The following is a 26,972-nucleotide window of genomic DNA, read 5'->3' on the forward strand; positions in this document are numbered from 1 at the left end:
ATTGCAAAATCATGTTTCTAATTTTGAAATGTTGTGTAGGCATCAAATGGAGATCTCATCAAGGAAAATCAAGCCAGATCAAGGGCGACCTCTTCCAAATCCAGCATTCCAAGACAAGGTACATCAATCGTCTTGCACATCAAGGACAAAAGGAGTTAGAACAAGAGTTAATTAAAGATAGCCTCTCAACGACATCAAATTGAATATCTAGCAAGCTACAAGTGTCAGATGAGGTGGCATCCCAGTCATCACTCCTCCAGTCAGTGTGGTCCACCTCAGCATGTCCAGATTCAATGTACCTAACTCATGGAAGGTGGCACAAACTCCGATGTACCTACCCCGGCTATCCATTGGTCGATTTTTCTAGAGAGGACATGTGTCCAAGCAATACAATTTTATCATTGGTCAAGCGTTACATGTTATGTAATGGTTGTAACAAACCCTAATTAGGGTTTTCATTGTTGAATCTTGGCCATTGATCTTGAATTGATCTAAGCCATCAAATTGTATTGTGGGCACTATATAAGCCCTGACATTTCATTTTGTAAAATTATTAGAGAGAGTTGTAAATAATAGAAAGCAGTTAGTAGATAGAGAGTAGTTAGAAATTGATAGAATAGTAATTAGAGTAGAATAGGAGGACAAGGCAAGAAATTGTTGCCATTGATTGTAAACAAACTCCATTTTCATTGAAGTAATGGTGAAGTGTGTCGTTTCTTGCAATTTGCATGGTTTCTTGTTGAGTCTTCAATCCTAGATGGTAGATGATTAGATGAATGGAAGAAATGTGCTTGATTGATGGTGGAATTCGTACATCCATACTACTAGCAGTTTGTTGATTGCAGACTTGCCTTGCGTAGTCAACTGGAATTATTCAGCTTAAGCTTAACTTCAATTGTCGCTTCCTCATTGATATGCATCAACCTGATGGTGTCTATGCCTGCAGTGATGATTTGAACATCATAAAGCTTCCCTTCGAAGATCGCACTAGCCTTGTGGAGATGGTCCTGCGATGTCAAAACAAGACCTAGTTAGAGTTTCATCAAAGATCAATCATTGCTCCTACATTCTTAGTATTAGGATTAAATCTTCTCTTCGCCCTCATCCTTTTTCCATTTTTTCAAATCTAAGCCAGTAAGAGCCTGTGTTCCAACAAAGCAGATCGGAAGTTCAATCATCAGATGTAAGTCCCCTTGTGATTCCAGCAAATCACATCATACCACTGGAGTTTATCCACACGTAGAGACCCTACTAACCAGAACATTGGAGTCATCCTAACTGATCCTTCATGCGAATCTTCAGCAGTTAGAGACTTTATTCAAGAGAGGATAAGATGCCTTTAGGTATTTTATTCTGTGTATGATGGTGTACAAAATACACGTCAACAGGCCTGTAAGCCCCTTTTGTGAGTTTTGAATTTATCGGCTTTTTGCCCTTTTCAGCCTATGGAGGGATATGGCAAACTTTGGACATTTTCGGACTTCGGAGATGATATGGCATGAAACCGATTCCATGTGTTTTACGGTTTTCGGCGGAAATGGCCAATTTGCGAACTTAGTCTTTTTATAATTTTCAACCTTTAAAAAAAAAAAAAACTTCTTGGGCGACTTTGTCATGTCTTTATCTTTTCGGTCAAAGTGTTTATATCGCGATTTCACTCCTCTTCGTTTTCGTCTTAGATGGGCGGTATCGGGAGTTTTACCTCACATTTTGGGTCTATAGGGCGATTTTCGAACTTGTGATTTTTGCTTGATGAGATTTTCGGGCGTATGAACCCTTCTGCGCGATTTTGAAGATATTTTTGCGCGACTTTGGTTCGATAACCTTTCGTCTCAATGGAGTGATATGTGCGATTTCGGCTGATGGAGCCATTTTTCGACTTCGGCCTGAAAGTAACTTTCACGAACTTGAACTCATCAAATTTTTTGGGTCGAATATGTATATCGTGTGATTTTGGAGGTCTCAAGATTTTCGGCTTGTTTGATCAATTTGCACAATGTAATTTTTGCTTTAGCTTTTCGGCCTATTAAGCTGATTTTCAAACCTGCTTTAAGTTTATCTTCTGTGAATTGTGATTTTCGGGGTTGGAGTTTGCAATTTGGTCACTTGAGCCGATTTTCATGTTTATGACTTATCATTGGCTTAGAGGCCGATTTTTGGTGAAATTCACGATTTTGGCCTAACGTCTCTTCTCTTTACTTTTTCAGCTCACTAGTGGATTTTGTGAGACTTGAATTTGATCTCTTTTGTTTTCGGCCTTTGATACTTCATTAGGTTTCACCGGCGATTTCAAACACGAGCTCTAAATGGCAAATCGTCTTCAACAAATCTTCAGGTATCTGTGCATTTTTGGCCTTCATTAACCTTGTCGGCCATATCACCCAAAATGCACGACTTTGGTTTGATGGAGTTCGGGTATTTTGTTGAAGTGGGCGAATTTCTCTTGGTTCGACTCGAAACTTCAGGATTCCAGACGCTTGAGCATGGGAGGAGATTCTCTCTAAACGGACATGCAGAGTGCTACTACGAGGGTCCCTGTTTGCAGAAAACGGGGTGTGTGTGTGTGAGCAGAACAAATGGCGACTCGGCTGGGAAATGTTCCTGAACATTTCAAGGATGAATATCCGGTTCGAACCCCAGAATCTCTGGTATATATCCCACAAAACAACCCAAATGACAAAAGATAGTTTCAACATAAAAATAAGGTGGCAAACTGAATCAAGTCACCAACCTTGAAAATCAAGTGTGTGCAATGAAGTTCATTCCAGTTTAAGAGAAAGTTGTAATATCATTGTTTAGTCAAGACAAGCTACGTAGGGTGAGTCTAACTCCAAAAGCAACCTGGATATTGCCTCATTGCCAGTAAGCGTTCATAGCCCCGACAAGGTTATCGCCTGTAAGCTTACAGAGATTGCTATGTTTCTAGTTTATTTTCTTTTTGAACACCGGCAGAGGTGTTTGCATTCCCAAAGCCAAGCAATTTGATATTTCTTTGCTTTTGATTTGCTTTTTTTTTTCTCTTATTTTCACTTTGGCTGGTAGGCAATGAAGCCTACGTGGGATTGAGCGTTACAGTGGTCGCTGAAGAAGAGCTTCAGATTTTCACTTGCAATGACCTCTTGTTGATAAAACAACATACATAAGCAAATTAAACATTGAAAAGTGTGGTGATCGCAATGTTGGTGACAAAATGCAGCAAGCAACTAAATTTTTAGGATGACTAAGCCTTAAATCAAATGAACTGACTACGGGAGCAACCGTCAATTAAGTGCTCTACCAAAGTCGGCATCTAAGAAGAAGACCGAAAAAAACTTCCTGACTTCGCACACCAATGTTGGGAAAAGCAAACATACCCCTTGCAAAAACTGACAGGGAGACAACCCCTTCCGAAAGGACACTTACGCTACAGAAAAGAAAACGAAACTTAAAGCAGAAAAACAAGAAATCTAAGCTAGAACAGAAAACAAACTATTCTAAAACAGAAAATAAAAACCCTAAACTAACTATAAACAAGGAGAGACCGATTGTACAAAATGCGGACTATATGCATGCGTTCTCGACCTAGGGTGATTTCTCAGTATGTGCAGCAATAATAGGGTAGTGGAAATAGTTCTAAGTCTGGCCTGTTTGTCTTTGTACTCTGAAAAGAAAATTTTTCGGTTGGCTACTCTCAGGTTTAACCAGGGCATCGGGCAGTATTAACAGTTGGGGGAGTTCATTAGGTTCGTGGTTAATCCATTTACAAGTTGTTTTCCAGGCGTATTCAAAATTAAATTGAAAATTTTCAGAATTAACAGTAGGAGGGAAAGAAACAACCTAGCAAGTTTATGAGTCATGCGGGGTGTCATGCGGCGGAAAAGCTTCAACAACTGCATCAGGAGGTCACCACTGGTGGTGCAGCATCTCGATAGTGTCCGGTGTGTGCAAGTCAGCATCAAATTCCACATTGGATTGCGCAGGCTGAAAATTGATTTCAAAACCGAACTCAAACTCAGGAAAGAGGGGTGCATCATCTGTCGGTGCATCTTCGGACTGTATGAACAATGCAGTCTTATGCACCTCTGTCAGCACATCTTCAAACAATAGGGACTCTTTGATCGATTGATCCTCAAAAATGTCCTTGACGAGCTCTTGGACTGTATCCTCCATTGGTGGGGCTGCTGCAAATTGCTCTTCAGCATCGGGCTGCTCTACGGAGCTCACTTGATCGTTCTCAAAAACATCCTCTTCAGCCCTGTCTTCATTAAGTGCACGGATAGTACAGTCATCCTCTGTCACATCTTCCTTTGGCACAAGGACAGCAAAACCATTTGCTGTCGCAGTCTGATTAACTGGTTTACCTTGCTTAGTAGTTGATAACTCCATCCTAACATTGTCAGAAGGTGTGGTGTTGCATTGATTTTGCGTTCGTCTGTATTCATCTGCAGCGAGGTAGGCTCTCCACACTTTGCTGGTGATGGGCTCTTCTGGCTCTTCAGGCAGTCCATATTGGGCTTTAACTTGACGGACTGCCTCCATGCATAGCGAGCAAGTGAATTCCGAATGTGGGGTGCGGGGAATTTTGCACCACCAAGGTGACAACGCGCTCTCTAAGCACAACTCCTCCTTGAGACCAAACTGGTTCTCAGTCCGATCCTTAAATCTTGTCAACTCATCAGTGTTGGATAGAGGACTGAGGATATCCGACAGTGCTAGCTCCTCCGGTTTGGGGATATCCTAGAAAAATATTTGCCCTTGCAATGCCAACTCAATTCTTGACAGAAACGTCAATCAACTCAACTCATTGTGTTCAGTCGTGCCATGAATCCTGTAGTGAGCTACTAATGTGAATTCAGATAGCTGCCTTGGATATAGCTGCAAACTCAGCCTTTGCTGGATCTGAAAAATGTCGGACTGCGGACACAGTCTTGATGAAGCGGTTAAGAAATATTTTGGTATTTTCAGATTTTTTGGCTTTTCTGGTTTAACAGGGATCTTGCATATCCCAAATATAGCATTGGAAGGGTCTATTAGACTCAACTTGCTGCAAGGAACTTGACTGGGAGGACCTCCTTCTGTTGAGCGCAGAGAAGGGTAAAAAAGCTATAATGTTACTCTTCACAAATATGGATTGATATGATCTGGGTTTAGCTATTCAGACATTCATCATATCAGCCCTCCTTCTAGCACCAATTTTGTTGACGTGGCTAAAGTCGCATTGTTGCAACTCTATCCGGCCAACGCAAAATAGAATGTACTTGCTGAGTATCTTATCCTCTTTTGTATAAGGAAGCCCTAATGCTGTTTTTTACACTAATGCTGTTTTTTAATTGATCAAAGGGGACAACCTCAAGGTTCTAAATGTCAATTCTTGACTGCAGGATAGCTCAACGGTTGATGTGTTTTGCTGGGAGTACAAGGGGGCTTACGTTTTTCAACAAGCTGATCAGCTGCGATTCTCGAAGTGGGCAATAAAAGAAAAAGAGAAGGGTTCAAGAAACCCAAGGACAGTGATAATAGTTGATGCAGTGGGTAGATAGATTTCAACGAACCAATTCTTGTTTTGCCAAAGACACCCTCACAACTAGACAAGAACAGTGCAATCTCTAAGGGATGAAGGATTTTCAGACCGGAGACACTTGTTTAGGCACCCAATTCTGGCGCAACCTAAGATGAACACTTGTAATTGAACTAAGCACAGTTTGCGTTCAGAGTAACCATGCACGGTGACCTACAATCAGCAGACCCCCAATGATATGAACCAGAAATGCATCAAATACCCCTCCACACTTCACCATTAAAATCCCTGCACTCTAAAATTAACCAGCTGAAAGAAACCATGCAAACAAACTAAAACAAAGACAACAAACACCTTATTTCAATGTTCATATATTTGCTTCAACTACCATTACAACAATTTTTGCAACATCTCTATGCTGTGCCTAAAATTTAACCTTCTACAATCTAACCTATTCTAGCTGAAATCTAACAGCCTAACTAGAGTCTAACAAAAATCTCTAACCCTTTACAAGAGAAAAGGCCTCTGCCTTTTATAGAATTTACAATTTAAACTGGTGGCTAGGATGGACTGCATCCAAGGGTCTTGATTTATTCCACAAAATAAGGCTGCTCATACCCACTTAATTCTTAGTTATCTACCCAACCACCCTCTCAACTACCTATCACTGTTTGTCTTCAATTTGGGTCTATTCGGTAGTTGAACATAACTTACCTATGTCCCCTCTGTTTTAAAATATCCTGAGTGGGGCCCACAGGCAGTTTTACATTAAAACAATTTCGGTTTTTAAAATTGAATTTTTGGAATTAATCCAACTGTGTATTTCTCGAGAATGCATACTTTGAGCATTTTGTGTTCTTTGTCTTTAATCGCGCTGGTGGATTTCAACTTCATGGTTCAGGTGACACGCTTCCCAATGTTTCATCGCTTTGATCCTGTGCTACATTTTTGCTCCTGGCTTTGTGTTGGTTGAAAATTTTGTACACTTGGGGAAATATACAAAATTGTGGTTTCAACCACAGCACACGAGTAAAAACTCTCCTAATTAAGGGAAGGCTCCCCCTATCTAACTACAACTTTGAAAATAAAATAGGATGGGACAGCAATCTTTCTTCTTTTTTCAAGAAAGACAATATCCTTTTCTCTTCACAGAAAAGGATAGTGATTGAATATGAACATTAGTAACCACTTTCAAGTGAAATGAGAGAAAGGAAATGAAGTTTTCTGAAAACGCAAAGACTTCCGTCACTTCCTTCAGGACGGGACAACAATATCAAGCTCAAAGACTTGATTGTGTGAAGTCCTATCTACCCTTTGCTATACTAAATTTTACAACGAATAAAAGATAACAGCTCAAAGACTGGAATAATCTATTCTTTCAACACAAAGACAAGAACTAATGCAAGCTCAAAGACTTGCTGCTATTTCTTATCAAACAGTAATTTTTCCTCAAGAATAGATGCAAGCTCAAAGACTTGCTTCTCTTTCTAGAGATTTTCCTATTTTAATTAATCTTCTCTACTTGTAGCTCAAAGACTTCAAATCAGATTGGACTAAGCTCCTTTAGAAACACTTTGCATAGAAGAAATAAAAAGATTCAAACTCAAACATGTAGCTCAAAGACTCAAAATTTGAGTAATCCTTCTTTAGTATTCTTCAAAACCCTTCAATGCACATACATAAGCTCAAAGACTTCTTGCTGTAAATTTGTCAGAGTTTTTGCTTGCTTTCCAAAAAGATGAAGATTACAATAGACCCCTCAAGTATTTATAGAAGAGGAGCCTTGAGAAAAAGGTGGGAGGATCCCAACTAACTTAAGAGATTCTCTCAACCACCAAGACTTATTCAATAACTAACTAAGACTTCATTAACTAACTAAGAGTTATTCCAACAAACTAAGACTTATTCCAACTACAGTTCTAATCGGACACAACTTGTAGTTGCCTTAAATGTAATTACAAAAGTGCAAGTAATGTGTAACTTGCTTTTTACAAAAAAATACTTTTACATGTAACTTGTCAAAACAAAATTACAACTAAAGATTACAAAAGAGGGAAAATTCAACTAAGTGTTGAAAAACACTTAAGTTGAATTTTGTGAAGATACAAATCCTTGAAATTTTTGGATGCTTGTTTGTATTTCCTCGGGATTCGGTTCATGGGTGTTCTTGGCAACAACTATAGTCTTCACAATAGTGTCATGACACCGAAGGAGCGTAGAATTGTTTTTATCCAGGATAGACTAGATTTCATGTAGAAAGACTTGGTGTTTCATCAATGTCTGAATTGAAACGGCCGAGAATTGTTCGCTCCTCCATTCATTATGAATCCTCCTTTGTAAATCAGCAAGAACTTCTTTTTTTGGAATCAGCTCTCCATCCTGACTTACTATGTTACAAGAGGCCCTTTCACAATGTGAGACAATATCTCGGTAAACTTCGCCTCGAAATCTCTTTGCATCACTGATTTCCTCAATGAGGGATTTAAGAAGAAGGGCCTTGTTTTCCAGGAGTTCTTCAAATTCCAAGTACATGATCCTGGAAGAGATGATGGCATGCTCCTATAGAACACTCAACTGTTGTTGGGGCATGGTATGCTAGATTGTCAAACTTCCTTCAACACTTTTCAGATTCTTTTTGAAAGTATTAGAAATTTGATCCAGTTTCTCCTCAATGGTCTCCAACTTAGACATTATTCGAAAATGTCTTTCATTACCTGTGCACATAGATCATGAAGCTGATCAACCCAGGATTCCAGTGCTTGTACCTTCTGAGCAGCCCTTTCTACTCCACGAATTGATTCTTGGGAACCAGAAGAACCTATGGAGTCACTCCCTTCAACAGCAGGTTTTGTGATTTTATGAACGATTGCCATAAGTTGTCGGTTTTCCTCTTCTAGCTTGTCTTTCTTTGCTAGAAGCTCATCACACCTTTGCACCAGTGAAGCAACAGAAAACTGAGCATCATGTTTAATGACCTCATGCGTTTGTTTTCCCAACTCTATCCTTGTAACCTTATAATCGGGAGCTGACATTTCTTCAAGTGGCTTATCTGCAATAGGTTCCACAATTTCAGCTACCTTCATCTTGTTGTTGTCAACAGTTACTCTGGAGATAGTCTTGACCCTCTTAGCAACTTTGGATCTGGACTGTTTCAGTTGTTGGTAATCAAAGGCATTAGGTGAGATTTCTTGCTTCTTCCTTTTGGAGTAAAAGAATTGAGCCACGGAGGCAAAGTCCTCAACTCCCCTCCAGTAGCAGCCGTAGACAAAGGAGAAGCAGTTTCTGTTTGAATCACCGTGGTCATCCTGAGAGGAATATCTGTTTGGATAACGACCACGGTTTGCTCAGTTACCAATGGGCATGAAGATTGCCTCATGAATTCTTCAAAACTAGAAGTGGAAGTATAGATTTCTGATAACTGGATGCAAGTAGGAATATTCTCAAGAAATTTCAACACACTCTCTTGTTGACGATCAGGAGATGGCTCGTATGCTGAAATGGGAATTGCATTCTGAGGAGACTCATCCACAATCAAATCAGGAGGAGAAAGAGGCGTCTCAATGGAAACTAGTGGAATGATCTCATGAGGCGAGTCTGAAACTGGAGACTTGGGAGCATCATCCAATTGCTGCCCCTCTTCTGGATTATCCAGATCAATCACCTGAACATGGAATCGTGATTTTTCCTTCTCACAAACTGTCGTCTCCTCAGGAGGAAGCACTACTGCACGACTGACTCGCAACTTGATCCTTGTGCCCGAAGATGAAGCACCCTCCTTGTTGTCAATCTGAATCTCAGACTTCCATCCGAGAGGCCCCGTAGAATCATCTTCTTTACCAACCTTGATTTTTATAAGTCTAACAGCATTACTTTTCAGCCATGCGTTGGTGTTAGCCAAGATAGGCTGAAATTTGTCAAGGATGGATATGCACTCCTTGTGTGACCATTGGATCAAAGGAAGTGGAGCTTCCTCAACCCTCCGTGAAATGTATTCAGGATCAAGTATGTGCTCATCATCAATCATCCCTTGTGGGATATCCACCAAGTTCAAATCAACAATTTGCTCAACAGTGAGCCTACAGTAATCCATCTTCAGAACTTTGGCTTCTGTGCAGAGATCTACCCAGACGTCCTCAATGCGATGCACATGCACGAATGATTTCTTGATCTTCTCCTTCATACCCCTATAATCAAAATCAGCTCTAGGTTTAAACCTTTTGAGCTTGATTTCCTGCAATTCAGTCTCCATGGCCTTAGCCTTTACAGATGTGACAAGGGAATACCGGCCAATTTTCAATGGGTTTGTGGTAGAGATCCCCATTCCAACTTTGTGTCTAGCAGACTGAAAAGTGTGGACAGCCATGATCTGTCTTCCCAACTCCATAAGAATGATCTTATTAGTTGGGTATCTAGGAAGCATATATGGCTGACCACCATAGCATCCGATCCTCATATAGGTGAAGGTGAGAAACTGCAGAAACAAACATCCATACTCGCATACCTTATCCCATGCCTCATCTAATACTCTCTTGTTCCTGAGATTTCTATCAAACTGACACATGAAATACCCGAAGAATGCATCTTGGACTCTTCTGAAATGCAGTCTGCTAGGTCTCAACGGCAACTGGTCATAATACTCCCAAACTGGTATAAGTGAGCGATCACCCTTGGTAGAAAGACCTGGATAGTGTCTAAGTGATGCTGCCAAGTATACCAAATATGAATTCATGAAGAAGGTCATGGTGGTAGGAACTGCTGCAAGTTGTTCGCATAAGGCATCGCTAATGACTTCTCCCCATGAAATGTGATGAGATTGTCTTATGAACATGATGAACTGGTACATCCATGGCTCAAAGACATTGGAATGCTCAAGGCCCATCATTCTGCTGAGAAGAGTTATGGTGTCTCCTATCTCCCATTTGAAATCGCAGCGGTACAACTTTGCCCACCTTGAGAAGGATGCTCATTGCTCTTGGATCCACCCATTGATGTGTCGCTTGCAATCTTTTTCCCTCTTCACATAATACTCCGCTGCACTTTCTTTGGAGATTTCCATATAAACAGGTGTAGGAGGTATTCTGAAGACCTTCTCGATCGTATCTGCATCAAGACGGATTATAGCTTCGCCATCATCATTTTTGATGACTCTTGACTCATTGTCAAAATGATGGGCGCAGGCAAGAACGAACTCAGGTTCTAGGGCAGCCACCGAGAAAGATGATGCATGGTGGATATGGCTGTCCAACAGCCGCTGCAAGTTATTATCCTGTGGATCTTCTACCCTCTTGGCGAATTCTGACATATCAACATGCCCTATTTCCGTGTCTCTGATGCGATCCAAAGGAGAAGAAACCTGGGAAGGTGCTACCTCATTCTGATATTTGTCATATTTATATTTCATCTTCTTTGGAGTTGGAGATGCCGACAAATTAGACATTGATTGTGAACTTGGAATAGTGTGATGAAGACTTAAAAGAGTTAAGGCAACATCATAGTTAGCTACAAATATCATTCTTCCTTCTCCAAATGGGAAAAACTTCGATTCTTGAACTTTACGATTTTGTGGGAGGAAGAGGGGGAATATGTAGAAATGGGAAAATCTTGATTTTGACCAATTTCGGATCTTGGGGAAATTTTCGTAAGTATACAAGTTGGAAAGAATATACATGCAATCGAGATTTTAAAACCCGAATGCAAGTACACTTGTAAAATTGCAAATGGAGAAATGGATGGAAAATGAGAATTTGACTTGCAGAAAATGACGGAGATGGAAAGTACGGATATGAGGAACATGAATGGATAGAAATGGGAAAATCCGAGTAAGTTATTTTCATGAAAATGGGAAGAACTCTTCATCATGTAATCCGGTTTTTTTTTAAAACCCGAATTTGAAAGGGAGAGGTATTTCACACTTTTCAACTTAGAATTTTAACCAAAAATGTTTAAATTCCTTAACCGTAGGGGAAGAACAAGAATTTCCAGCGAACTTGTAATCGGGATTAAAAATCCCGAATACAAGTAAAGAGGGAATTTTGGGAAGAACAATGCAATTCGAAAATTGCATACCAAGGGGAAGATTTCTCTCACAAAAACCGATTTTTGGGGGAAGAACAACACATTTACAAAAATGCAACTAAGAAAGAAAACTAAGAAAGCAAGAAAATAACAAAATGAAGGAAAGAAAGGAAAGAGAACATACCTTTCTTGAAACTGAAAATGCTTCTCCAAAAATGCAACAATCTTTCGAATGAAGAAGCAAAATCAATAAATAAGGACAAACCGAGATGCCAAACCCTAGCCACGTTTTGCAAAAAATGCCTTATAAAAAAAATGTGGTAGCAAATGAGTGTAGAATGTCTTGGAAAAAGATTGAATCCTCCTTAACCCTCAATGCCTTGGCATGAAAGGCAAAAACGATTCAATTCCTTAAGATTCGTGGCATCAAACGCTTCCAATATGCAGCCGAAGGAATCACGTGGAGAAAAAAAGTGGTATTCAATGCATCTTTGATGGATCATTAACTAGCTTAAATCTTATCCCAAACTCCACGCCTAGGTAGGAGAGTTCAAATCGATTTGGAAGAATGCAGCTTCATTAAGTTTTAATCCCCCAAAATGTGGCATTTTGGAAACACGTTTTTTCTGATTTGGAGCAAAAAACCAGTCAATACAACCAACAAATGGCATGACAAGTGGTTTCAAATGCATAGGAATAGGATAGAAACCAAAACGCCTCTCCTTCCTTGAAGATCTCCACAAAAATCGATTGAAAACTTCAACAATTTCGCTTCCAACTGAAAATTGGGTTTTTGGAGGAGAAGAACAAGTTCAAAATGCACAAACATGTGAAAATCAGGTTTTTTGGAACAAATGACAAGTTCTAATTTTACTTTTTCCTCATATTTAGTCAAAATCGGGATTTTTTAGACAAATAGCAAGTTTAAAATTCACTTTTTCACTTACTAGGCCAAAATCGGATTTTTTTGGAAAAAATGACAAGTTTAAAATTGTCAAAAATGCACTTTATGCATAAAATCGGGTTTTTTGGAGAGAAATGCAAGTTTTAATTACTTGTAAAAGGGAAATAAAATCCCTACAACAAGTAAGAAATGCTTGCACATATGTAATGGGGATTTAAAATCCCTATTACATGCAAAAACCATTGAAGTAGGGATTTTTAGACCAACTACAAGTTTACTTGTAATTGAGCCAAAAAATCCCTATTTTAATTGAACAAGAGCAAAAACAATAAAAAAAGATAAAAACAATAAAAGGGAAATTTAAAACAAATTACAAGTATTCATCCTTGAATAAAAGTGCACATGTAATAAGCCAAAAATTCCCCTACAAAGACCAAAACAATGGATATCATTAAAACTTGCAGTTTGAAGAAAATTCTCCATCTGCAGTCGGGGTTTTAAAACCCGAAATTGAAGGAAAGACATAGCAAACGAACCCAGAATTCAACGAAATTCGAAACGTAGTTCGAGGATAGACTAAGGATTAAGCCAATCCAAGGATTAGTCGAAATTCTGCCTCGGGAAGCATGCCATAGAGTAAAAATTTTCATTTTTTCACAAAAATTTTATGTAGTGGTCTTTCATTTTTGGAAACAAAAATGAGGACAACACTTTGATTGCGATTCTTCCTCGATTTTTTGTTTCAGGCTTTCTCCTGGTTCTTCCCGACGTCGTCAATCGTGATCCTACAAGCTATCAATTTCACCTTTAATCAATCAACTTGAGAAATTAATTAAATTAATTTGACAAATATTAAATTTTTTTAGACGAGGTCGGGCTCACGTTTGGCGAAGTTCGGGCTTGAGAAGCTCTTTGTGAGATGTATCTTGAAATCCGATTTTTAATTTGCTCTCTTGAACGAAATTCAGGCCAATTTGGATTATTTGCAAAGCAAAAAAAAATGACGAACTTTGCCCCTTTAAAGCCTTAAGACTCCAATTTTCGGGCTCTTGAGGTCTTTGCAAGCTAATTGTGCGATGTTACTTTCATTTTGCCTTCAATTTCGGCTCTTTAGCCGCTTTTGCAAGACTCCCTTCACATTTCAGCCCTTTAGAAGGTTTTGTGAGCTTAACATCTTTAAAAAATTTCGGGCAAAAAAAGGTTTATAAACTTACATTTTTACCTCAGAGGCCGAAATTTTACTTTTGGTTGCACTTAGACCTGAATTTTGGTCTAATAAGGCGATTTTGTTTTGCTTCCCATCTTCGGCCTATGGAGGGGATTTGAAAGAAGACTCACGATTTTGTCTTTGTCACCTTACTTGGTTTACACAACAAATTCGGGCATTTGGGCTTCCTTGAGTGACTTTAACTTGGTTTAAATTCCCCCTCGCTTTATGGATTTTGGGCTATAAGATCAATTTGCAAACTTCGAATTTCGGCCTATAAGCCCCTTTTGTGAGTTTTGAATTTCTCGGCTTTTTGCCCTTTTCGGCCTATGGAGGTTTATGGCGAACTTTGGACATTTTTTGGACTTCGGAGACGATATGGCATGAAACCGATTCCATGCATTTTAGGGTTTTCGGCGGAAATGGCCAATTTGCAAACTTAGTCTTTTTATAATTTTCAGCCTTTTAAAAAAAACAAAAACTTCTTGGGCGACTTTGTCATGTCTTTATCTTTTCGGTCAAAGTGTTTATATCACGATTTCACTCCTCTTCGTTTTCGTCTTAGATGGGCGGTATCGGGAGTTTTACCTCACATTTCAGGTCTATAGGGCGATTTTCGAACTTGCGATTTTTGCTTGATGAGATTTTCGGGTGTATGAACCCTTCTGCGTGATTTTGAAGATATTTTCAAGCGACTTTGGTTTGATAACCTTTCAGCTCAATGGAGTGATATGGGTGATTTTGGCTCATGGATCCATTTTTCGACTTCGGCTTGAAAGTAACTTTCGCAAACTTGAACTCATCAAGTTTTTTGGGCCAAATATGTATATCGTGCGATTTTGGAGGTTTGAAGATTTTCAGCCTGTTTGATCAATTTGCACAATGTAATTTTCGCATTAGCTTTTCGGCCTATTAAGCCGATTTTCAAACCTGCTTTAAGTTTATCTTCTGTGAATCGTGATTTTCGGGGTTGGAGTTTGCAATTTGGTCACTTGAGCCAATTTTCAAGTTTATGACTTATCACTGGCTTAGAGGCCGATTTTTGGTGAAATTCACGATTTTGGCCTAACGTCTCCTCTTTACTTTTTCAGTTCACTAGTGGATTTTGTGAGACTTGAATTTGATCTCTTTTGTTTTCGGCCTTTGATACTTCATTAGGTTTCACCGGTGATTTCAAACACGGGCTCTAATGGCAAATCATCTTCAACAAATTTTCAGGCATCGGTGCGTTTTTTGCCTTCATTAACCTTGTCAGCCTTATCACCCAAAATGCACGACTTTGGTTTGATGGAGTTCGGGTATTTTGTTGAAGTGGGCGAATTTCTCTTGGTCCGACCTGAAACTTCGAGATTCCAGACGCTTGACCACGGGAGGAGCTTCTCTCTAAACGAACAGGTAGACTGCTACTACGGGGGTCCCTGTTTGTAGAAAATAGGGTGTCTGTGTGAGCACAACACTTTCATTTTTCTTTCTTGCTTTTTTATTTTCTCTTCTTGTTTGATCTTTCTAGTTGTATATATGTTTATTTTGATAGTTCTTGACTAAAACGGTTTTGTGAGAGAGATTTTCCCCCTTGTAAATTGCTTTGATCTTCCCCATTTTCCCTCTATACTTGCATTCAGGATTTTAAATCCCGATTGCAAGTAGAATGAAAATAATTGATCTACCCCTTTGGCTGGAAGATTTTAACCATCTTTTGGTGAAATTCTAAATTTTTAAGTTAGAAAATACCCATTCTTTCAAAATCAAGTTTTTAAAACTGGATTACATGTTGAAAAGTTCTTCCCATTTTCTTGAAAGTGATCTTCCCAAAATCCTTCCATTTTTGTTCATACTCATTGTTTTTATCCGTACATACCATTCACGCCATTTCCCACATGTCAAAATCTCATTTTTCACCCATTTCTCCATTTTCTTTTTTACAAGTATACTTGCATTCGGGTTTCAAAAATCCAATTGCATGTTTGGCCTTCCCCACTTGTATACTTATAAAACGTTCCCCAAGATCCGAAATTGGTCAAAGTCAAATTTCAAACATTCCCATTTATTTCCCATCTTTCACTCACAAAGTTGTGAAGTGCAAGGGTTGGAGTTCTTCCCATTTGAAGAAGAAGAAATGTTAGTTGCAGCTGATCTTGATGTTGCTTTAACACTTTGAAGTCTTCATCGCAACATACCAGGTTGTTCTTCAATGCCATATTCACCATCATCTTCCATTCCAAAGAAGATGAAGTATAAATATGACAAGTACCAGAATGAAGTTTCCCCTTCACATGTTTCCTCTCCTTTGGATCATATCAAGGATACGGAAATAGGGCATGTTGACATGTCAGAATTCATCAAAAGGGTGGAGGATCCACAGGGTAGTCATATGCAGTGGTTGTTGGACAGCCACATTCATCATGCATTTTTTTTTCCAATGGCTGCCTTAGAACCTGAATTTGTTCTTGCTTGCGCTCACCATTTCGACAAGGAGACGAGAACCATTAGAAATGATGATGGGGAGGCAATAATCCGCCTTGATGCGGATACTATGGAGAAAGTCTTCAGAATACCATCAACACCTGTGTAGATGGAGATTTCAAAGGATAGTGTAGCTGAGTACTATGTCAAGAGGGAAAAGGACTGCAAACGCCACATTAACAGGTGGATTCATGAGCCACAAGCCGCTTTCAGAAGGTGGGCTAAGTTGTACTGTTGTGACTTCAAGTGGGAAATTGCAGACATCATTACTCTCCTCAGCATGATGTTGGGTTTTGATCATTCTAATGTTTGTGAGCCCTGGATGTATCAATTTATCATGTTCATAAGGCAGTCCCATCATATATCATGGGGAGAGATTATCAGTGACGCTTTGTGTGAACAACTTGCAGCAGTCCCTACTACCATGACATTTTACATGAAATCATACTTGGTGTATTTGGCAGCGTCACTTAGACATTTCCCTGGTCTTTCTACCAAGGGTGATCGCTCGCTTATACCAGTATGGGAGTACTATGATCAGCTGCCCTTGAGACCCAATAGATTACATTTCAAGAGGGTTCAAGATGCATTGTTTGGTTACTTCATGTGCCAGTTTGACAAGACTCTAAAGAACATAAGGGTGTCAGATGAAGCATGGGAAAGAGTGAATGAGTATGGTTGCTTGTTCTTTCAATTCCCGACTTTAACTTATATGAGAATCGGATGCTACGGTGGGCAACCGTACATGCTTCCTAGATACTCAACTGATAAGATTATTCTTATGGAGTTGTGAAGACAGATCATGGTTGTTCATGCACATCAATCTGTCAAACATAAGGTTGGGATGGGGATTTCTACAACTAACCCATTGAAGATTGGCTAGTACTCCCTTATCACATCCACCAAAGCCAAAGCTATGGAGACTGAGATGCAGGAAATTAAACTCAAAAGGTTTAAGTCAAGGGCAAATTTTGACTACCGAGGTATGAAGGAAAGGATCAAAAAGTCCTTCATACATGTGCATCGCATTGAGGATATCTGGGTGAATCTCTGTATAGAAAAGGAGGTTCTCAAGATGGACTACTGCAGACTCACCCTGGAGTAGGTTATTGATTTGAACCTGGTGGACATTCCGCAAGGGATGATTGATGATGGGAATGTACTCGATCCAGAGTACGTGTCATGAAGAGTTGATGAAGCCCCACTTTCTGTAATCCAGTGGTCACATAAAGAATACACTTCCATTCTTGAGAGATTTCAGCCTATCCTAGCTAACACCAACACTTGGCTCAAAGGTAATGGTGTTAGACTCATCAAGATCAAGGTTGGAAAAGAAGATGATTCTACGAGGCCTCTTGGATGTAAGTCTGAGATTCAAATTGACAACAAGGAAGGTGCATCATCTTCAGGCACAAGGATCAAATTGCGGGTTAGTCGGGCAATGGTGCTTCCTCTTGAGGAGGCGATAGTTCGTGGGAAAGAAAAGTCTCAGATTCACATTCATATGATTGATCCTGATGATCCGGAGGAAGGACAACAATCAAATGATGCTCCCAAGTCACTAGCTTTGGAGTCACCTCATGAGATTCCCTCCTCAGTTTCCATGGAGCTGCCTCTATCTCCTCCTGACACAGTAGTGGATGAGTCTCCTCAGAATGCCGTTCCCATTTTAGCACTTGAGCCACCTCTTGATCATCCACAAGAGAGTTTGCTGGAAATCTTCGAGGATACTCCTGCATGCATTCATTTGTCAAAGATTGATACCTCTACTTCCGGATTTGAAGAGTTTATGAGACAATCTTTATGCCCTTTGGTTACCGAGCAAACCATGGTTGCCATCCAGACAGATACTTCCCCTAGGGTGACCACGACTATTCAATCAAAAACTGCTTCTCCTTTGCTTTCAGCTGCTACTAAAGGAGAACTAGTTGTTTTACCTCCATGGCTTAGTTCTTTCACTCCCAAGAGGAAGAAGCAAGAAATTTCTCCTGATGTCTTTGATTATCAACAACTTAAGCAATCTAGGCCCAAGGTTGCTAAGAGAGCCAAGACGATCTCAAGGGTAACAGTTGACAGCAACAAGATGAAAGTGGCAAAAATTGTTGAGCCCCTTGTAGATAAGCCACATGTGGAAATACAAGCTGCTGATTACAGGGTTACAAGGATAGAATTGGGTAAACAAACGCATTAAGCGGTCAAGCATGATGCCCAGCAATCTACAGCTTCACTAGTACAACGGTATGATGAACTTCTAGCGAAGAAAGACAAGCTAGAAGAGGAGAATAGGCAACTTGTTGCAGCTGTTCATAAAATCACAAAACCTGCTGGTGAAGGGAGTAATCCTTCAAGTTCTTCTAGTTCACAAGAATCAATTCGGGGAGTTGAAAGAGTTGCTCAGAAGGTACGAGCATTGGACTCTTCGGTGGATCAACTTCATGATTTGTGTGCGCAAGTGCTAAAAGACATATTCCAAATGATGGTTAAGTTGGAGACCATTGAAGAAAAATTGAATCATACCTCCGAGACTTTCAACAAAACTTGGAAAGGGTTGAAGGTAGCTTGACGGTTTGGCGCAAGATGCCTCGACAATAGTTGAGTGTTCTTCAGGAGCATGCCATTATTCCTTCCAGGGTCATGTATCTGGAATTTGAAGAGCTTCTAGAGAACAAAACCCTCGTTCTCAAATCCCTCATTGAAGAGATTGATGACGCAATGAGATTGCGAGTTGAAGTATTCCAAGGTGTTGTTTCTCACTGTGAGAAGGCCTCTTGCAATATCATGGGTCAAAATGGGGAGTTGATACCAGAAGAAGAAGTGCTCGTAGATCTACAGATGAAGATTCATAATGAGTGGAAGAGTGAGCAATTTTCAGCTACCTCAATTCAAGTTTTGATGAAACATCAAATCTTCTTGCATGAAATCTAGTCCACTTTGGAGAAGAACAACTCTATGCTTCTTCAATGCCATGATACCATTGTGAAGACCATGATTGTTGCCAAGAACACCCACAAGCCGAATCTTGCTGAGCTACGAACAATCATCCAGAAGTTTGAAGGATTCATGTCTTCACATGTTGCAACCTAAGTGTTTTTCAATAAGTGTTTTTCAACACTTAGTTGCATTTTTTTCAGAATTGTAATCTCTTAGTTGTAGTTTTTCTTTTGACATGTTTACTTGTAAAAACATTTTGTAAATTGCAAGTCAAGTCATTACTTGCACTTTTGTAATTACAAATAGACGAGTAACAAGTCAATTTAGAATAGGACTTGTAACTTTGAACAAGTCATAGTTAGTTATTGAATAAGTCTTGGTGGTTGAGAGAATTTCTCAAGTTAGTTAGGATCCTCCCACCTTTTTCTCAAGACTTCTCTCCCATAAATACTTGAGAGGGTCTATTGTAATCTTTATTTTTTGGAAAACAAGCACAAACTCTGCCAAATTTGCAGCAAAAAAGACTTTGAACTTTTATGTGTAAATTGAAGAATTGAAAGGAATAGAAGAAAACTACTCAAGTATTGAGACTTTGTGCTATATTCTTGAGTTTATGTTCAACATTACCTTTCTTGCAAGTGTTTCTTAAAGGGCTTAATCAAATTTGATTTGCAGACTTTGTGCTGCAAGTATTGGAGATTAATTTAGTTAAAATAGAAGTTCTATTGAGAAAAGTTGTAAGACTTTGTGCTTACACTCGTTCTTGAGAGAGATTAGAAGTAGATTTTATAATAAGAAATAGTTGTGAAACTTTGAGCTCACACTAGTATTTGTTGTCTTGTGTAGAAAGAAATAAGTTATTTCAGACTTTGGGCTGTCATAATTTGTTCTTGATATCATTAGAATAGAAAAGGGTAGATAGCACTTCACATAGTCAAGACTTTGAGCTTGATATTGCTGTCCCGTCCCGAAGGAAGTGACGGAAGTCTTTGAACTTTCAGGAAACTTCATTTCCTTTCTCTCATTTCATTACAAAAAGTTGGTGTTGTTATTTTATGTTAAATTGCTATCACTTTTCTGTGAAGAGAAAAGGATATTGGTTTTCTTGGAAAAAGAAGAAAGACTGTTGTTCCATCCTAATTTAGTTTTAGTATTAGATAGATAAAGGGAGTCTTCCCTTAATTAGGAAAGTTTTACTTACACACTGTGGTTGAAGCCACAATTTTGTATATTTCCCCAAGTGTACACAATTTTCAACCAACAGTATGAACACAAATGGACTCATAAGATGACTGCAAAGCGAGTGAACTATTACAATAATAGATAGTTTCTATTTTCTGTTAATGGTTATCTATTGTAATCTACTGTAAATACTTAGTTAGTTGTTAGTTTTCTGTTAGCCAGAATAGAATGTTTCTATTCTTCACGATCATTTCCTAAGGAAACATTGTCTCCCATCTTGTATATAATGATCTCTCAATCTTTGTTAATATCAAGCAAATATTTTACCAATTACTTCGTAATATGAACAACAACATTCCTTTCCCCCTTTTGATCCATGATCTCCTATGGTATGCCTCTCCCATCATCTTTAATCCCCAATAACCCATGCGTATGATCTTGGGTATAGATACTCACGCCCAAAGCAGCTCCACCATGTTGATGCCCATCAACCTCTAAATCACAATAGTAGTCTCCTTGTGGTGAATCCACAAAGTCATCTATCATGCCATATTGATCCCATTGATCATAATAAATGAACCTTTGCACAAATGCTCCACAGTGAAGTAGCTAAATCCATCAAATTGCATATCATGATTTCATTCCATGTGTCATCTAGTGGTGGTGTCTTCAAGACGATGAAGTCTTCATGCATCATAATATCCCATGTGAAAGCTTCATATTTGTTCAAAATTAGTGACATGATGGTGTCTATGGAGGTTATAATTTTCTTGATATGAACATCATTAATGGCAGTTCCAAAGACTTGAAACATGACAAATATCATTCCCTCACAAGAAATTTCAAACATATTGTAACCAAACTTGAACTTTGCAAAAGCCTCAAGTATGGTTACCTTCTTAACAAACAATGGACTGCTGGAATGAACCAACCCCTAAAAATTCTCCACAATCAGCTGGAAAGATTTCTTCACAATCCTGCTGCTACAAGGTATTATTGGAGTTATTATTCTAGTGATTTCACTTATACCAAAAGAAACATCATATATTTTGCAAGGCTGACCTGTTGTGCTGTGCACACACTCCCCGTCTCTGGCAGGGACCCCCTCTCCTTGTTCCTGCCTTGCTAGCTTTGTTCTGTTTTGATGTCTTAATGTCTTAGTTAAATCTCACTGCAAGATTTTTCTGTACAAATCTTAAATTTACTTTTGCATTGGATATATTGGGGACTAAGGGCTACTCTGATTTAACTCCTTTGTCCTCTTAGACAGGTGCTCCTATTTTGCACAGTCCTTTTTCCAAAATACGGGTTTTTCAACATAAGTCTTTCTATCATCATGATATAATTCTCTTTTATACAAAATAAAGGTCTTATTGAACATATGAACCTCTAGAGTGAACACAACCACAATATTTTTACGTGGGCACTTTAATGTGGAATCCTCCATGAAACATTCTCCTGTAGCAGAAATTTTGTTTGCAATATTAAAAGAAATAGCATATGTTGCATTGGAAGGCTATTTTATGATTGCAATACCCACTTTAATGCTATCATATACCCCTGATGGAAGGAAGCAATCAATATACTAAATTAACATTGCCAGAGGATATGAGATGCCTAGTTATGAGAAATTTTGTACTGTTCTTCTTAGAATGGAGAAGGCTTGCAATGTGTCCCTATAAGATATTTGAGAAGGCTGGAGATTCTTAGTGGCTTCCATTATTTCCAACAATTGGATTGATGTTATGCAAAGATCTCTTATTACCATTCTGGTGACCTCTTTAAAAGAACAACGGTTAGTAAATCATGGCACTACAAGAAAAGTGAATAATTGTACATCATTGATTAGTCTTTCTAGAGAAGCAATTGAGCAGATTGATTAGAAGACTATAGTGGCTATCATTATCATTACTAACAGATAAGCAATAATGATGTGCAAGGGTGATGATAGAGGATAAGGATTGGAGATTTTTATAACACCTTATGCTGCTCATTGAATGAATATTTTGTTGAAGTGGGCTAGTTTAGATATATGTGACAATGGGAAATGGTATGAAAACCCAGATTGTGAATGATAGTATATGACTGTTGACATTGTGTGTAAGAGAGTTTTTATTGAAGAAATTATGAAGGCATTAAGCACGGTTGTAATGGATGGTATTGTCATTTGTACAAGTTCAATTCTCTTTGTTTATTGAATGTGGAATTCTCTCTCACTGATTGATATAATCCTTTAGGCAACATAGAAGTAGTTACTTTTAATATCAGCATTGTATTAAGTAAATTGAACTAGAAAAGATTAATCTCTAGTTGAGAAAAGCAGAACAATTAGACAATGAATAGAATATTCCATTGTTCCACGGGGACGCATACCCTCCAAAAACCCCATGTCCCTTGTATGGGGACATTTTTGAGACTTGGGTACTTGGGGGAAACGTCCCCCCACAGCATCACCACCTCTACCACCTTTGTTGGGGACGCCTCTGAGTCGCTTGCTATATGACACAAGCCATTACATAATGGTTGCAACCTTTGACTTTGTGAAAACTAGTTTGTCTTTCATGGGGCACTCATAGAGATGTTATATTGCAGATTTTTCCTCGAGGATTTCAATTCACCTCAATTTTATATCAGCAACCGCCCCCTCCCCCCCCCGAATTGCCACTCTGCTGCCGTCCCCCTGTTATCCCCTCGTCATCCCCAAATTTAGGCCCTTGGTCCTCTTGTCCTGGAAACTCATATCTGCATCCTCATGCCTCATTGTCAGGAAACTCTGTGGAACTATGGAATATTCTGATACATGAAGGATGAATGACCTCCAAAATTCACGTTTTTTACTCATTTACTCATAAATAATGAAAAAACATGTTTGGAATAATGAATGCCACAATGGGCATGGCTCTCCATTGAGATGTTCTTGTTCACAATTTTGTGTATTAATTTGATTATCAATGTGCTTTCCTACTTTTTCAGATATTGTGGCAAAATAATATTTTTTTATATGAAAGATTCCTAGCATCCTATGACCCATAGGTGGATATCTAGAAGACTAGATGTATCTCACTGTGCCAACTGAAACATAAAAAATCAAAAAACAACTTTTGGTAGGTAAGTCTGCTATTTTCTATTACTTCTGGCTCCAGATAGATCTCATGAATGTTGTTATTCTTCGTTCAGTAAATAATGAGAATCAGGTGGATGGTTTGTGTATGCATGCAGAGGAAGGAAGGTCAACTATATGACCTTTTTCTTGTTGAAGATTTTAAAAAAGGTAATTTGAAAAAAAAAAAAAAAGGAATGGCAGACAAAGCTGTCATGTTCTATTACTTAAGATCCCAGGATGATTTCAGTAGATGCTGTTATTCTTCTGATAAAAGCATACAGTAGATATCCATTAGAGTACATGTACTACTGGAGAATTTATGTACATTAACAGTGAAAAGGAAGATCTCTTGTTTACAAAGCCATACTGTACTACTTATGTAGGCTTTGGAGGCAATATGTGGGCAGAAAAATTAGTAAGCCATTCAGCAATTGATTGACAATAGTGCCTGTTAACAAACAGTCTAACAGAGTTATTGTTGAAGACATTATGAAGGCACAAGAACGACAGATAGGAATGTTACTATTCATTTTACAAGTTTAAAATGTTTCTATTATTAAATGTGCTGTCTGATTTCATGCTCTATGCGTGTGTTGACAAGGTTAAGTTCAATCAAGCTCAGTTATGATGTTAAATCCTAATGTGGACAAACTTTGAACAATTTATGTAAAAGATTTTAAAAAGGAAAAAATTGTCTTCCTACAAGTGGTCTTATATGGTAGGTTTTCTTTCTGGTGAGGCCTTGACCCAAAAATCACCTTTATATATTGTAATGTACCCTATTAGGACTGGACTTGTTTTGCCCTAGAATTCCCAAATAGTGTTTGGATTATGCTCGGAAATAAAAATTATCACTTAGTATCTTGACTTAGAGCCTGCAACCAGCTTAGTCATATAATTCATTCATGTTAAAAATAGAATTCTATTCATCACAATAATATTCATAATGTACAGGCAGAATTCCTTAAGCTTTCCCCTAATAACCTATCTACATTATTAAGCACCCTGGGAGGTCCTATAAGGCGCCTCAAGGCTGTCCACCAAGCCTAAGAGCACGGAATGACACCTACCATTCAGCCTCCCAGCCCCATCGGGGTTACCCAACATGAATGGATCCGTAATCCTCTTGCTCTCTTCATATACCCTACCTCCCCTCCATAATGGAATGGTAGTTTGAATGAAAGTTTAAAGAAATCCTTATATTCATAGTTGAACTACTCACCAAAAGCAAAAACTCGACAAAAAACTCAACAGCTTAAAAATTTGCTTAAATTTAATTAGAAATGCATCTTTTTTGCAAAATTCAGTGAGGAGATGCAGCCAATGAGTCAATAAATGAGTACACAAAAGAAACAAGCTGAGTCTAGATATATTTGACTGATTTAAATGCAAATTGGGTACAAAATGGCATCCTCTTGTGTAATGCTAATGGTCGGTAGTCTGATAGTCTGAAGCAAAATTAAAATAGCAAATTGTTTTTGTAAAACTAAAAGCAAATATAACATTAAAACAGTTTACATCTTCCTCTTCCCACCTCAAGTAAAAACTAGGGGAGAGGTAAAATTAGAGGGTCTAGTCCTAGGAGTCCGCTATGGTTGTGCCTTCTCGCTCGACACGACTGGCTGTGGATCGACCTCCATCCTTGTTCTAGTTGCTACTGGCACTGACAATGACTCATCCTCCTCAATTGTCATCCAATGTGAATCCAAATCCACCCCCCTCCTCCATTGCCTCCCTCTCCAAATCTTGTTCATTGGACTCTAAATCAATTTAGACTACATAGGAAAGGCCATTGTTGATTTTCTATAAACATAGATGAAACAAAAAAGAAATAAAATGTTTTACAAAAACAAAAAAAAAAAATCAGAAAACCTACCCTAGGAATCCGATTTTGCTTCGAAATCCACTTCAAATTGACTAAAATTGCTACAAATCACTTTGGAGAAGCTTGGAAGGCTGTTTTACCTCTTGAGCAGCTAAAGAGACCAACTAAAATAAAAATGAAATGGCCTTTTTGATGTCCAGGGCCTTTTTAACCAGCGTGGGCAAGTTTTTAACTTGGACTCGCCAAGTTTTTGTGAAAAACTCGCCAAAAGCTCGGTGAGTTAATGGCAAGTATACTCACCAGCCAGAAAAACTCACAAGTTTTTCAAAACTTACCTAGTTTTCTGTGAGTAGTTCATCTATGCTTATATTTATTCTAATATGCGTACACTTCATAGTAACAAGAATAACAATGTAGAAATATATAACAGTAACAAGGTGTATTGATTGTATAGTATGCCTAACTCATATCAATTGATAGATTAATTAATAGCTCAGCCAATTCATAATGTCAAACAGCATCCAGCATACCCAATTCCTTTACCAGTAATAGAGATTGCTGTTTTTATTAATAAAGTGAGACTGCTATTTCTCGCTGGGATGGATGCATATCTTCTTGTCTTCGATGATCCCCCTTCTCTCTTGCGGATTGATCTTAAATGTAGCTTCTAAGACAAGGCGAAGAGTCACCCCTCTTTGCAATGGATGACATGCTTCAGGAGGACGTGTCTCTTCTGGTCGTGGCTTCTAGATCTTAATTATAAGTTGTTTCTTAATCATTGCCCCTTCTAATACAATTGCAGCTTATAATATACTGCTGCATTTAAATCGCTGTCTTTGTGCATGATTGTTTCCCTGTTTACTGCCTGAACGTTTTGGTTTCAAATAGAAAATCATGAAGTCTTACTTGTAAGATGGTTTTCTGAATACCTATATTTGAAATCATCTAAGGACGGTGTGGAGAATTTAGGGGACATGACATATATGATGTGTACTGTAAATCAGATGATATATCTTGAATTAATCTCAAGTAAAGAAAGTAGATAAATTGACAACTAATGGGAGAACCTAATAAATGGATACCTAACATCCAAAGTCCACCTGTATAATTCATTTATTCATAAGTTTTGAGAAAAGATTTGTTTCCATAAAATAAAGTCAATTTCAGGCTTAGCTCATAGTCTACAAGGAATTATTCTTGTTTATAATTTTGTGTATTGATTTGATTTTCATTGTGCCTTGCCACTTTTCAAGATTGTGGGACAACGTAAGGCTTGTGTCCTTTGTGCTATGTTTTAAATTTAAGGTTTTCTCCAGATGTGCCTGAAACACTTCCCCCAGTCCTTATGTCCTGGCATTACCAGGATCTTGTAATACATTTTCCTCCATACGATCCACACATGTACTGCTTGATTGGCTGTGTAATCTCATATACATGATTCCGTGAGGACAAACTTTATGGGACACATCTGCTGATCAAATAGTCTTTTTGTGATCCTCTATTTAAAGAATTAAAGAGGAAAACATTACCATGCCAGACCATGATTCTGTTTATCTTCATTATTATTTATTTTTGTAATGGAAATTGTTAGTTGGAATTCATTTTGGTGATTTACAGATACATTATTGGGTTAGCTGGTCCTCCTGGCGCAGGGAAGTCCACGGTATCAAATGAAGTGGTTCGTCGTTTGAATAAACTCTGGCTTGAAAAGGCATATGGAATGACTCATTCAATAGAGCCAGTTGATATTGCTGTAGCTGTTCCAATGGATGGATTCCATCTATATCGTTCCCAACTTGACATGATGGAGGTCTGTTATGATGATATCTTTATTCTGGAAAGCTT

At 38.6% G+C, this 26,972-nt stretch overlaps 1 protein-coding gene across 3 annotated transcripts in view; it reads left to right on the top strand.

Moving 5' to 3' along the window:
* The window catches only part of LOC131038548 (putative uridine kinase C227.14), a 115,990-nt gene that overhangs the window by 61,071 nt on the left and 27,947 nt on the right, over positions 1–26,972 (top strand). For all 3 annotated transcript variants that reach the window (XM_057971016.2, XM_057971015.2, XM_057971014.2), the window contains exon 6: positions 26,745–26,937. In XM_057971016.2, coding sequence (XP_057826999.1) covers positions 26,745–26,937 — 193 coding nt within the window. The remainder of the gene's footprint in view (positions 1–26,744; positions 26,938–26,972) is intronic.

This window comes from Cryptomeria japonica, chromosome 10 (genome assembly GCF_030272615.1).
Source record: "Cryptomeria japonica chromosome 10, Sugi_1.0, whole genome shotgun sequence".
Lineage (NCBI taxonomy): Eukaryota > Viridiplantae > Streptophyta > Pinopsida > Cupressales > Cupressaceae > Cryptomeria > Cryptomeria japonica.